The sequence below is a fragment of the Typha latifolia genome, chromosome 1 (assembly GCF_019914945.1).
Source record: "Typha latifolia isolate L0001 chromosome 1, TyphaL0001v2, whole genome shotgun sequence".
In the NCBI taxonomy this organism is placed as follows: domain Eukaryota; kingdom Viridiplantae; phylum Streptophyta; class Magnoliopsida; order Poales; family Typhaceae; genus Typha; species Typha latifolia.
Genome location: NC_133086.1, coordinates 2,562,421 through 2,575,960, shown reverse-complemented (window position 1 = coordinate 2,575,960; position 13,540 = coordinate 2,562,421). Strand labels below are relative to the sequence as shown.

General features: G+C 36.7%; 2 protein-coding genes across 2 annotated transcripts; one reads left to right on the top strand and one right to left on the bottom strand.

The window, feature by feature from the left end:
* The first annotated feature begins 1,871 nt into the window (after nt 1–1,871).
* LOC140797167 (probable indole-3-pyruvate monooxygenase YUCCA4) lies at nt 1,872–4,863 on the top strand. The gene is made up of 4 exons (XM_073150449.1): nt 1,872–2,486; nt 3,078–3,326; nt 3,677–3,799; nt 4,675–4,863. The coding sequence occupies exons 1-4, from the start codon at nt 1,872–1,874 to the stop codon at nt 4,861–4,863; spliced, it is 1,176 nt and encodes a 391-aa protein (XP_073006550.1).
* Nucleotides 4,864–9,646: 4,783 nt separating this feature from the next.
* LOC140780528 (uncharacterized) lies at nt 9,647–11,932 on the bottom strand. The gene has a single exon (XM_073126149.1). The coding sequence runs from the start codon at nt 10,401–10,403 to the stop codon at nt 9,810–9,812; it is 594 nt and encodes a 197-aa protein (XP_072982250.1). The 5' UTR covers nt 10,404–11,932; the 3' UTR covers nt 9,647–9,809.
* Between the last annotated feature and the right edge of the window lie 1,608 nt (nt 11,933–13,540).

Here is a 13,540-nt window from a genome sequence, read left to right as displayed (position 1 = left end):
TTATAATGCTGAAATGAACAGCAATGCCAGCATTATCAACATGTGGTTTTGTATCACTGTCTAATTAAACCATGGACGAAATGAAGGATCTGCATAAGAATGAGGCCTCAAAATTATGGGAGTAACCTTTGCAGAAAGCCAAACATTTAGTAGATTGTCAGGACTCCTCCAATTATCTTCAAACCAACAAATGTGACAGACACCTAACGATATCCGAAAAGATGAGACCACATTTAGCCTTTGCCAATGCAAGGAAGATCTCTCTTTAAGGTGAGCTTCAATCATACTATATAGGTCCCAAATATCTCGTAATATTTTCTTGTTCATGAGCATAAGCATCACGAAACAAGATATGGCTTCTGATCTAGGAGAAAGTAACAAGGTTTTCTTTCTTTTTGCAACATAGATTTTATCTGGACTCTCTCTCCATAATTCGCCAAAAGGGCGAGTGCACATGGTTTGTATATCTTGATGTTTCTTTGTGAATACTAATGTTTGTTGATAGCAGCCTCCTATCCCTGCATTTACCTTGTTTCTTCCTATAGAAACCCATGTAATTCTAAATTTAATTCATCATAAATTGAAGTAATGTGAAGTTGATGTGCCTGTTGATGATTGACTGCATTCTCTTGCCAACCTCCTCATCAAACCACTCTAATATGCCATTTGTTCCTTCTCTAGTCTGCTATTAGATTGTTGTCCTTGCATTATTATTTTTCAGTCTATATAGCTAAGCAGAGAGCTTTAGTTATATAAATTATATTAAATGAAAACTACAAAATAGCTTACCTTTAAATTTATTTAGGCAATAGGTCCTGTACAGTCTGTTGGTATAAATCAGCTTCTCTACCGTTTGCAAAGAAAAGAAAATAAAAAATTGGTCAACATAGTAGCATTTTCGTGTGAACACTGGACACACTAAAATGTTCAACTCATGCGGCAATTGGATTTTGAGCAGTTTTCAATAGAATCGCCATTCAGCAATATTTCTGAAATTCTTTAGGGAGAATTATTTAGTAAAATAATTCCTTTTGCAACAATAATATAGTCCAGCAATTCTTACTTCACCAATGGTGCACCAGCAATCTGAACCCACAACTTATATCTTCTCGTCTCTTTTGTTGTTTCTCCCCTCATATTTGTTTCTATCCAAATTCCAATCAACACATTAATGAGCAAAATTCCAATCAATAGGAGGCTGTATCCTGGCCTTCTCTTTTCTACATGTCCCCTTCAACACATTAAAAGAATCCCAGTGCATTTGAACTCTCATTCAGCTTCTACTATTTATATGGTCATATCCTTGCTGTCATACCAAGTCACCCCACAGCCTTGTAGTTTAAAAGTGGCAAGCATGATTCTTGTCTGATCTCAAGTCTTATCAGTGTTCACCAACATAGTCTGAGCTCCAAATATCAGTAAGCTTCTGTTCTCATTCCCATATGCAATGCCTTTCTAATGTTAGTAGTGATTATATAAGATATTTCCTCGAAAACAAACCAGATCTTCAGTTGGCGACACAATATTAACTTTTATATTGGTTATTAGTTATTAACTCTTGTATTAATTATTAGTTTATTGCTTAACCATGAACTTGTATGCTATCTGCTTCACTTACTCCAGATTGATCAAAATAAAAGGAAGAATCCAAGACTTTGCTTGCTGTTCTCTTGGTTGTTGAACTTGTTCTCAGATGGATAGATACTGATCGCTTTCCTATAGCATATCTGCTCATTTGCTATGGCTGATACTCTGATTTGATTTCTTGTAGCAGTAGTGCAAAGAAGAGTTCAAGCTACAGTGAGTTCTCTTCAGGAAAGAATACTCTCATCTTCTATTGTGGCAAACTCAAGCTTTTATATGGATCACTCATGAAATCAAACAAAAAGCAGGTATGGGTTCCTGGGCCCTTAATTGTAGGAGCAGGACCTTCTGGTTTAGCAACTGCTGCTTGCCTGAAACAGAAAGGAGTCCCTTCCCTGATACTTGAGAAAGACAGCTGCATAGTCTCATCATGGAAGCTCAGGACTTACGAGCGCCTAAAGCTTCACCTTCCCAAGCAATATTGCGAACTTCCTCTCAAGCCTTTCCCCAGGGAATTTCCAATATATCCCACCAAGCAGCAGTTCATAAGCTACTTAGAAGCATATGCTGAATATTTTGCGATCGAGCCTTTGTTTGGCATGCATGTACACCATGCAGAGTATGATCCTGGCATTGAATTCTGGCGTGTTCATGCTAATGACTTGGAATTTATATGCCGATGGCTTGTAGTCGCGACAGGAGAGAATGCAGAAGCCATTCAGCCAAAGATCAGCGGGATATCAGAGTTTCGAGGACAAGTCTTGCATACAAGCTGTTATAAAAAAGGAGATGATTTTAAAGGGGAGAAGGTTTTGGTTGTGGGCTGCGGGAATTCCGGGATGGAGATTAGCTTGGACCTCTGTAACAATGATGTTCAAACCTCTATTGCTGTTAGAGATAAGGTAAGATGTTAATATGTCCTTTCTTTGATGTCTGCCTCTTCATATTATTCTCTTCCTGCTGTAATTTTCTTCTAAGATTCCACCCGAATGTCTTCCTTCTGTATGCTAACGTTCCTTGCGCTAAATCAAAATATGGCTATGAAATAATCATTCTTCGATAAGTTTGTCCAAATTATTTCCCTCTTGGCTACATCTATACAGGGAGGGAATAATTAGTTATACCGCTAGTTCCTTTCAAATTCTAGTGCTGTTAAATTCAGAAATAACACCAAGTCTTTAACTTTTTTTTCTTTTTTTTTTACTTTCTATCATTCATATCTTAAATGTGTTGTTATTTTCTTATACAACCACTTAATTTTGTCTTGTTTCTATACATATTGTACTTTGGTTTCTTTATCTACTCTACCTCTTAGATTAAATGTCAAGTACTAATGAATGATACCAAGCTGCTCCATTCATGCAATAAACAAGCTAATTCTACCAGAATAACATGTTACCATCCAAATCTAGCAGACTATTCAGAAGCTCTACTTAATTATTGCTCTTGTTCTAAATTTCTAAACCATGATTGGCTTTTCATGGGCCTGGCAGTTGCACATCTTGCCAAGAGAGATACTGGGGATCTCAACCTTTGGCATTGCAATGTGGCTACTCAGATGGTTCCCAATGAAGTTGGTCGACGGCTTCCTACTCTTATGCGCAAGGTTAATACTAGGAGATACCGAAAAATATGGGCTCAAACGACCAAAGATTGGACCTCTTCAGCTTAAGAGCACCACTGGGAAGACCCCAGTCCTAGAAATTGGAACAGTTGAAAAGATCAAAAGCGGCGAAATAAAGGTTATAAAAATATTTCTTTTATTTTTCTCTAAATTCACTGTTATCCTGATTGCATGGAACTAAAGGCACAGGTCAGATATCTCACATTCTCTTAAGTTTCCACATCCTAAGATTCCATAATCTCGAATGATATAGAATGAAAGCCTATCGTGTGCAATCATGCGCAATCATTTATCATACTCTTCGAGGAAACAATTAAATCAAGTGACGCATAGAGTTTGATTATTAGGAGTTTCATAATGAGGATTCATAATGGCAGAACATGATTATTTTTTGACTAATGAACCTATCAGTATCAAAATAGTCTTCTGATGTTGGCTTTACCTGAATTTAGACCGAAATTCTTTCAGGTGGTCCCTGCCATAAACAGGTTCACCGATAAAGGCGTGGAGTTTGTGGACGGTAGGCAGGAAGAATTCAATTCTGTCATCCTAGCAACAGGCTATAGAAGCAATGTTCTTTCATGGCTCAAGGTATGCATAACTGTGGTTTAGTACATAGAATCAATCATTGTATTAAACGTTTTTATCAGGGGAAAAAACCAAGAAGAAGAACAGGAATAGAGGTAACTGGAGAGATGTATGATACCAAGATAATCCTCTATCTTTCATGAGCTAGATCACTTTGATATGGAAAAAAATGATATGCATGTCACTGTATTAAGGCTTCCACAGGTATAGTCTCAGGGACATCGATCACAAAATTACAATCAAATTAGAGATGAATAATTAAACATGTTAAAAGTTTACCTCCCTTTGACGCAAGACCCACGTCAAGTCAACTAGATGGGAGGTGACTACGTGCAGTAATGGAAAATTTCGTGGTGGATGTGAGTGATTAATATGGACTTGCAGGTTATCATGAGCAAGAGGGTCCTATTTAAATACTGTTACCTCAGCAATTTGAAGACAGTTTTAGAAGCTTGTGCACTGCAAAAGGCTTGTGCAATTATTAATATGCAAGCATGGGCACTGACAACGATATAAAGGAAAGCATATCTTTCAACCATGACAGCAACTCTTTTGTCCAATGTTGTCAGATCTAATTGTTCTTTCACACTGGATTATTCTGTACAACTTCTCATTCTTAATAGGAGATGGGTCATGCAAAATTATTTATCACATGCAATGCACGAATTGGCGCTCTCCCAATTAATGCAACTAATAAGAAGAAGAGAGAAAAGAAGAAAAAAAAAAGATTCTATGATCAGAGTTCCTTTCGTTAGTTCAGCTTCTAAGTTGTCCTGTTCACACTTTTGTACACCTCTCTATGTATGCGTGTGTGTTGATATGTGCTAATATCTACATGTATACCAATGTCTCTAACCACGCTATTGTACATTTTTAAGGATGGGAGTTTCTTCAGAGATATCGATGGATCCCAAAAGAACCAATTTCCAAATAGTTGGAAAGGAAAGAATGGGCTCTATGCAGCCGGTTTCACCAGACGAGGATTGATGGGAGCTTCCACTGATGGCCAGAAGATCGCAGAGGATATTGCCTGTCAATGGAATGCCAAGACTCCTTTAGAATTCTAGATATGATTCAATTTCTTCTCTGCTGGAAGCTAGATAGTAAAGCTTTCAACATTTCACATCAGTCAGGCAAAAGTTGCTAATGTGCCATTTTACTTCTATCTTTAGCTAATGTACCCACATAGGGGTTTCATTGCATGTGTCAAGTGATAGCTCTATCTAAGTTTGAAAGGCAGATGATCATTAATAAAAATTAGTTCAATTACAAGCTGCATAATAATATCAAGTTTGATTTTCACCGAGCATCTTAACTGGTTTGGGTTTGTGAAATTGTCTCAACTTCTAGTGATTCATAGACATTATTCTTGCTGGCAGAATCTTGTAATATTACGTACTCAAGTTTAGTTTGCATCCTCCAAAGTCCAAATCCTTTTTTTCTTATTGCATATCATGTTGTGCATAAAGAATTAATCAAAGTTGTGACTCTACCGACATATTGAATAGATTTTTACAGCACATGTCAAACTGATGTCAAGATTCAGAATTATACGGCTGTTAGTACACAAAATTCATGAAATAAAATGGACGAATAGTAATCAAAGGAACCGTCTATGCAGAATTAAATTATTTACATAACAAATAAATCTGACAGCAAAAAGGAATAAGAGAGGAGATCTTACTCTATCTTCAGGTGGGCTGGACTTCTACTCAGAAAATGAGAGTCAAATACCAACTAGCCTGGTCCCTTTTGTCACCCTCAACAAGACAAGGACAATGGAATACAAGAAGATGCTCTTCTGAAATGAAAGCTAGACCTAGATAGTTATTATAGATGGCATGCAATGTAGCCAAAAGCTTCTTTTCCCTAAGGCTTTCATTGTGCTGGCATGCAATGTTCTCATGGTACTTTATTTTCTCCTTTTCAATTTGAAACAAATATAATGCTTTTCTAAACAGCTTGCGTATTAGTGAATTTATAGTGTTAATTACCAGAAGATAAATAATATTGAAAGGATGATGATGTATACGATTCAATCAACTGACCTTATTTCAAGTTCTGCAGAACACTTGTTTCTGGAGGTCTTGTCAGTGTTGTAAACCTCATTAAATAAGTGAGGATTCACCTACTCGTTGCATCAGCCTTACCTCTGCTAGAGTTTGATTGACAACCCCCCCGTTTTCGAGTATAGATTTTCTTTGTTAGGATATTTATATATAACCAAGTATGCAATTCGTATAAAGGGCCCTCATCTTATTTCTCCTCTCATATTGTGTATCAAGTTGAAAATATCTATCTCCAGTCTTTTCTTGAAATAAAAAATAAAAAACTTTTTGGGCAGATCGTAGCAGAGCAGTGAATACATCAGAACTGTAGAAGAACCACAAAGAGGTGGTTAACTAAATATAATGTCAAAAGATTGCAATCGTTTCTGCTAAATAATGATGAGTATTTCATTTCTCCAATATCTTTCTATGTGTGCTGAACTCCAAAAGATTACTGATCTAATTCAAACACGCTGGAGAATGATAGGTGTTGGCACTCTGCAAAAGACTACTTACTATCTCTCTACTATATAATGAGCAAATTCGCTTCCAAAGTATTCTAATTACCATCTCCAACTAAGCTTAGAGACCCTATACTAACAAGAGGATCTAGAGAGCAAACCCTTAAATCTTTTTCTTCTCTACTAATAGAAAAGAGAAGAGAGTAATATTCTTTTCTCTACCTACTCTCACATATATTTGGGTCATATAAATCCTGTTATCTTTTCAAGCCCTCCACTTAACTTTAAGTCATATTGGTGAGAATCTAAACCAACATAATTCACGATTACAAGTATTAGCCGATACTGATATGTACCATTACTGATCTAAAACTAGGATCACAGCTAAAAAATTTCTTATAAATTTTGGCCTTCTATTGATCGTATCAGACTATCAATCAAATTTCGTCAGATCGTTAAAGATAAGTCTTGTGAATTGTTTAGAAAGAGGTCTTGAATGATTACTGCATGGGAATATCGAGATGTTTGCCCCCCTTCTTCTTGAAGTATTTTGACTACATCGACTTTTTCTTTAAAGTCCACCGTGAATTTGTGGGTCACTAACTCTTATTGTTGAGCAACCCTGATGCTTTTACGCTATTCCAGTTTTGGTGGATAGCTCACCAACTTACAACATAATAATTGACACTCGTAGCTATAATAATAGCAGCACAGTTTTAGATGGGATCATTAAGCCACTTGATGAATTATTTTTAGGAATCTTTTTAACCCAGCTTTATTTTTATTATCATCCACACTCTTACTTAAAGATACCACTTATTTTACTATTAGAGAGAAAAAAAGATTAACAGTAAATTATTTTAAAAATATTTTAAGTAAGAAAATTAGATTATTATTATTATTATTATTATTATTGAGTTCTCTCTCTTTTTTTTTAATATTTGTATAAAGAATAGAGGAGTAAATCTTCAAATGATTATAATCTCCAGTTTTCTGCATAAACTTGGCTATTCTGGTGGAGCGTTGACTCAATCTATAAGGAAGAACTTCAGCATTCTCACCACTATAATGAATTGTGTAACATATTATTATAATTTATTATTTTTAGGATAAAATTTTAAAGCCTAAACGAGAATTAGATGGCAAGTGGAGCCTAAATATACATAGGTTTCATAGGTCCTCTCTAATATGCTTCCTGATTTCTTAAATAACTCACTCTATTGTAATAGGTTAAGTGACGCTGCGATGGAAATCAATATGTGATACATATATATAATATTATAAATTATTTATAGTGTATAATGTTGTGCTCTCTATAGATATAATAGCAAGTGAAAATTGGAATACATAAAGCATGATTTTAAAATCTAAAATTTAATAATTTATAATACACGGATAATATTTAATATAAAATGAGCATGCCCGTAACATTAACATTAATAATAAAACACGAGTATTAACAATACAAGTAACTAACTGATAAAAAGCTTAAACATTGCTACGCGGAACCTTTCAAGCCTCTACCAAATGCTATATTTTTTCTTTTGGGTTTGTGCACCTAGATCCATATAAATTAGAAATTGTTATCAAGAAGTCATTTAAATTTTTTAATCGTAGCTGATATGGTTATGGTAACCAAAAAGTTTCATTACGGTGATAACTGCACAATATCTTTTCTCCAGAGAAATTAAAGTCATTACCGAGATTTTTTTTGATCCAATATACAACTTTCCCTTACCTCACTAGATTCATCTAAACGGATCACCAACTCACCACGATGATCCAGAATATGTCTATTAATTGCAAAGTAAATTTAGGCACCACACAGAATTATTCAATCTAGCACACAAGTGTTTCTAAAGTAATGTCTATTTCATAATTAAATAAAATTAATATATTTAAATTTTCGAAGAATAATATTGTACAAAGAATACGGTAATTGATGACAGATTGTATACAAATATTTTTGCAGAATATTAGCGGAAGTAAAAGTAAGTAAATCCAGATTGTGACTTTAGACATCTCTATTCCCATAATTCATTTATAAATTATTCATGATAAATGGCATTAGAGTGCTGTATATTTTCTAAGATTATATATATATATATATATATATATATATAAGTTATCTATATAAAATATGAACAAACGATAATCGAGCTTATTTGCTTTGAGTTTAGACTTTAGAGATATTTTTTAACCGGATCGAGGACCTCTTAACTGGTTCAGTAAATGCACATCTTTTTATATTTTTTTTATATCTAATCATATTTACTCTTTATAAAATTATAAAAAATTTGAACTAAATCTTTTATAAAAATATAATTAAAAGGAGGTCTATTTTTATAAACAAAATATTATAAATAAAAATTTCGTCTTATATCTTACTTTCTATAAATAAAATAAAATATTAAATAATTTCAAACACCTGAAATTCTATTCAAGTATATTATTTTTACTATGTTAAAAAATATAAAAGAAATCATAATTTTATTTTCTTAAAATTTCCTAGTATGATAAAATGGGTCTTTCATAAAATCAATCTAACCTTGATACCTGTAACTTCGTAACAAAAATATTTAAATAATACATTCTTAATTTTCTATGCACGTAGCCATTTTAGCGTACTATTTGTCGGTACGATATGCTGCAGTATTTTGTCTTCTCTTTTCCTTTTCTCCCTTTCAAGGGTTTATCTTTTATCTGAATCTTCTGCTCTTTTAGAGATGAACAAAAATTCTTCTACTTATTTAAAGAGATACATACTATATAAACAAATTAATTTGATTTAATCCACTCCTACTGTCCTACAACGTAAAGGGTAGAACTAAATCTTTTATTATACAGAAAATTGTCTCTTAATTTTTTTTTTTTATATAAATTTTGGGTCGTCGTAATTTATATTATTATTATAATTTCGGACATATTAGATAACTAATTAACCTAAAAAATAATAAGTGGCCTATGATTTTTATATTTTAGCATTCCCCTTATTTCTGGATTGGAGACTCGTGTGCTCTTATACTAAGATAAGTCACGAGTTAACCAACGAACAGTTAAGTCGATAAGAAACAACCAATTCCACTAATACAATATGTAGAATAAATAATAGATAATAATATATGTTGTCCATCACAGCATTATAGCTAGATACTACTAGATACTACTAGACACAGCATCTAAAGATATTATCTGGCGTGAAAAAACTTAAAAGGAGGAATCATGGAGGATGAGAAAAGAAATTTGAAAAAAAAAAAAGAGAGAGTAGGATACTAAAATTTTCCTCTATTTTATTATACGAAAAGGTTAAATTGGTCTACTCGTTATTACTAGAAAAAAAGTGCGAGGAAAAAAAAATAAAGGAATTTATACTCCTCACTATTTATTTACATACCACACTAATAAAACCACAGCAGAGCAGAACACGGCAACGATAATTCCAAGCAAAAGCCATGCACAACAAATATTATTATTATTATATGATATCTATAATTTTTTTATTTACTACTTTAGTAAATATTTGGGAAGAAGAGCAGGAGGGGTAGCGGAGGTGGGGAAGATGGCATCCCAGATATCCCCAAACGCATCGACGATAGCCTTGTGGTGGTGCCTCGCGTTAAGCGACAAGAAACACTGCAGAAGCCGCTCCAACCCCGCCGAGTCGTAGATCTCCTTCTCCACCACCATCTCCGCCATCGACCGACGGAAATCCCCACGTGGGTCCTCCGACCTCTTCACCACCGCGAAGCTCCCACCAACCTTGTCCTCCTCCGCCTCCATATCCTCCTCCTCCTCCTCCTCCTCCGTGGCTCCTATTCCGCTCCTCCCCATGCGCACATTATCTGACGACCCCGTGGAAAGCTCCTCGTAGAACCCGTCGACGCCGCCTTCCTCTCCTCCTCCCCCTCCTCCTCGTCGTCGCTGCTGAACCATCCGCTGTCGGACGACGTGCTCGCGCGCGCTCGCGACCGCCGCGCAGATCTCCGACGCATGCGGCGGCGGGCCGCCGCGTTGGAATCTATCTTGCGGCGGCGGGGCGGAGAGTCTCCGCCACCGCCGCCGCAGGTGATGACGTGCCACTTCTCCTCCTTGCGCCATAGGTACGCCGGGGTGCCCCTCGCGAGCGGGAGGTCGTCGGCCTCCGCGTCCGCGTCTGCGCCGGGGGCGGAGGAATCCCGGCGGAGGCTTCGCCGCCGCGCCGTGCGGCAGCCCACGGGGTGTTGTTGTAGGCTGATCGGCGCTAGCCGGTACAAGATCGGGGTAGTGATGGCCATGACATCGTCGGATTTAGGGCGGCAAAAGTGGAAGGAGGGGAAGGCGCGGGAGATGCGGAGACGGAAGCTCTTGGCCATCGAGTGGGAGACAAAGGCAGAGAGGGAGGCGTGGGAGAACAAATAATAGTACGCGAGGGTGTGGGCTGCGTTGGGATTTGGAAAGTTTTGGAAGGGCTTAATTATAAAAAGTTAAACAAACGTTCACTGGAAGTCTGGAAGCCGGCTGGGGTCGGGGCGAGTTATAAGGGGGAAGTGACGGGGACTAGTTTGACGAGGTCGACTCGTGATCTACGATAATCTAAAACCGACCTCCTCCTCCTCCTCCTCCTCCTCCTCAATCTTCCATACATATATTATAACGTACGTTAAATTCGAAAATCCTTAGCATCAACCAGTAGAAATACGTACTCACAAAAATTCCGTTTTATAATATAGAAGTCACCAGATTCTTATTCCGTTTCACTACTACTGGAGTTAGGAGTGGCCTCACGTATTACTCGCGTGAACCGTTCCCAGGTTCCCACCACATGCAACTGTGCGTGTGCCAGTTTCGAGGCCCTGACACCGTACCTTTGACGAGTTCCCACTGCAAGAAACCCGGGGGCCCACAAGTGCGCCACAGTTAAGTCGTTCATCCATTCTTCTCTATCTATTAGCATTTAATATCAAACAATACTGTTATCTTCTTATTAGGAACAGAGACGACGGCTATTTCGCTATTTCTTCGTGTTGATGTTGATGTGGAGCACACCGAATGGAGGAGAGATTTTCCTACATGCCAACAACGGCCACCGAATGGCCAGAGGTGTTCTTGCCTGACTGGATACAGCGATATAAGCCCATGTCATACCTCCACGTGTCGGTATATCCACAGATTACACGACAAATTGGGGATATCACCCCACCCCACCCCACGTAATCCGGACGCGTAGCGACTCCTTCTCTCTTTTACCTAATTATATATTTTTTTTAAAATCACGTCGTGCCATATCGGGGGACGTGATACAATCGTGGACATCCATTCATGATCGGACGGACTGGAAGATTTCCCTTCGTGGGCCCACTGAGCCGTTCGATCACGTCTTGAGTGGACGGCTGCGATAGAGACTGGGCATGCACCGTGGAGTCACTCGTTACGTAAACTCTTATCTATGCGGACCAATAACTCGAAGGCCAATCTGGAACGGGAATTCTTTACTATGTTATAGTGCGCATAGATAGAGTTATGCGAGTGTTAGCAGCGGTGGTGTTGGCAAGCTGCTCTCCTTTTAAGAAGGATTTTGATAAGATTTTTATCTTCGAGGCTGTACAGTCCCGTCGTAATGAAGAGGACGTATGTTTCTGACGTTTATTTACCTACGTGATGTGTTCTTATCTTTTCTTTTCTTTTTTTTCATTCTTTATCGCTTTTGGTTTTTGGGTTAATAAAAGTGATGTGTTCTCATCCTGGATGACCTCAAAGGCGTCCCAATTTTCGGGTTCAGGAGGAACTTTTGACTACAAGAGCGGAATCCAATGCACCGTCTGGTACCCGGAATAGAGCTCAACTGTGAATTTAGAACTATAATTACTTCCTGTAATTAATTATTGGGTCTAATGTGCCTAAGTTGTTTTAAAGCCCATTTATTGGCTTATCTCAACTGACCCAAATTTCTAGTCTAAGCCCCCAATGAGATGTCGGGCTCGAGTCGAGCAATATTACTAATAGGCTGAGCATAACGAGCTACACTTAACAAACATTATCTTTTATAGAGAAAAATTTATATATAGTAGTTCGTAATACACCAAACTTCTGATTTGCAACTAAATAACCATGGGAGAGTAATGGGCCGGACTTTTGGGCCAGGCCGGTTGGGGCAAAGATCTGGCCTATCTTGCCTTTGCAATTTTGGGATGGCCCGATTTAACCCGATTAATCTGGTTTCCGTATGGGCTTGGGTGGACCCAATCTCCAGCTTACCTCCACCTGCCACCCTTTCCTCCTCCTCCTCCAACGTAACCTAATCTAACGATTATAGTATCCAATTCTCAGCACCGGTTTCAAAACTAAATTACCAAAAAAATTGGCATATTAGTTAAGAATATTAGATTACGTGTGCCTAACTTCGAGTTACACGTTTTTATTATTATTATTAAGATTCTCTTTCTATATGATTCATGATTGTGATAGATATTATTATACCTTAATTATAGGAAATATAATTTGATATTAAACAATATAAATTTGATTATTTAGAGATAGACTTTAATTTAAATATGATTATCTATCTCTATATATCTGTTATTCAATTTTAGTTTAAAATAATCTTCAACTAATGATAGATAAATAATAATAAAAAATGAAAAAGATACAATTTAATTAAACTTTCATAATGTTAATTATAAAAAAACATCAATACCTTTATTCAGATATATATATTATTCTCAGTTAAGAATATATATATATATATATATATATATATCTTTTAGTTAATAAATTATTAAGATAATATAATTATTAAAAAATAACAGATAATATAATATATTTTAAAAATAAATAATTACCTTTTAAACGGGTAATATCTCACGTAAAGTGCTGATATCTTTTTCGCAAATCTTCTCTTTAGTCACTCGGAAAGAGACCACTCAAAACTCCACGCGAAGAAATTAAAAGGACTACTTTCGTAGTGGCAATTGCTTCGGCTGGCACGCGTGCATGCATCAAGTCAAACGTACAAATAAACCAATATTCTGATAACACCCTTGTGTGCCAGTGCCAAACATTGGGACTTATCTATCTATTATCTTTATCCTGCTATGGTTCAAACTTGAAACTGACTTGCATCACTGTTGCCCAACACTGTTTGAGATTTCATATGTGTCTATTGTTCCCTTTCAGATTAAGCTTTCGCAGAACAAGATAGCCAATCTCTCACGGTAATCCTTTGCAATTTGACTGCAACGAATTCGAGCAATTAAAGA

What these genes read in the sequence shown, in the direction of transcription:
- LOC140780528 (XM_073126149.1), bottom strand. Translation starts at nt 10,403, where the DNA reads ATGGCGCAAGGAGGAGAAGTGGCACGTCATCACCTGCGGCGGCGGTGG.
- LOC140797167 (XM_073150449.1), top strand. Translation starts at nt 1,872, where the DNA reads ATGAAATCAAACAAAAAGCAGGTATGGGTTCCTGGGCCCTTAATTGTA. An exon ending in TCAAAAGCGGCGAAATAAAG is followed by an intron (nt 3,327 to 3,676) that starts GTTATAAAAATA and finishes AAATTCTTTCAG; the next exon opens with GTGGTCCCTGCCATAAACAG. An exon ending in ATGTTCTTTCATGGCTCAAG is followed by an intron (nt 3,800 to 4,674) that starts GTATGCATAACT and finishes TACATTTTTAAG; the next exon opens with GATGGGAGTTTCTTCAGAGA.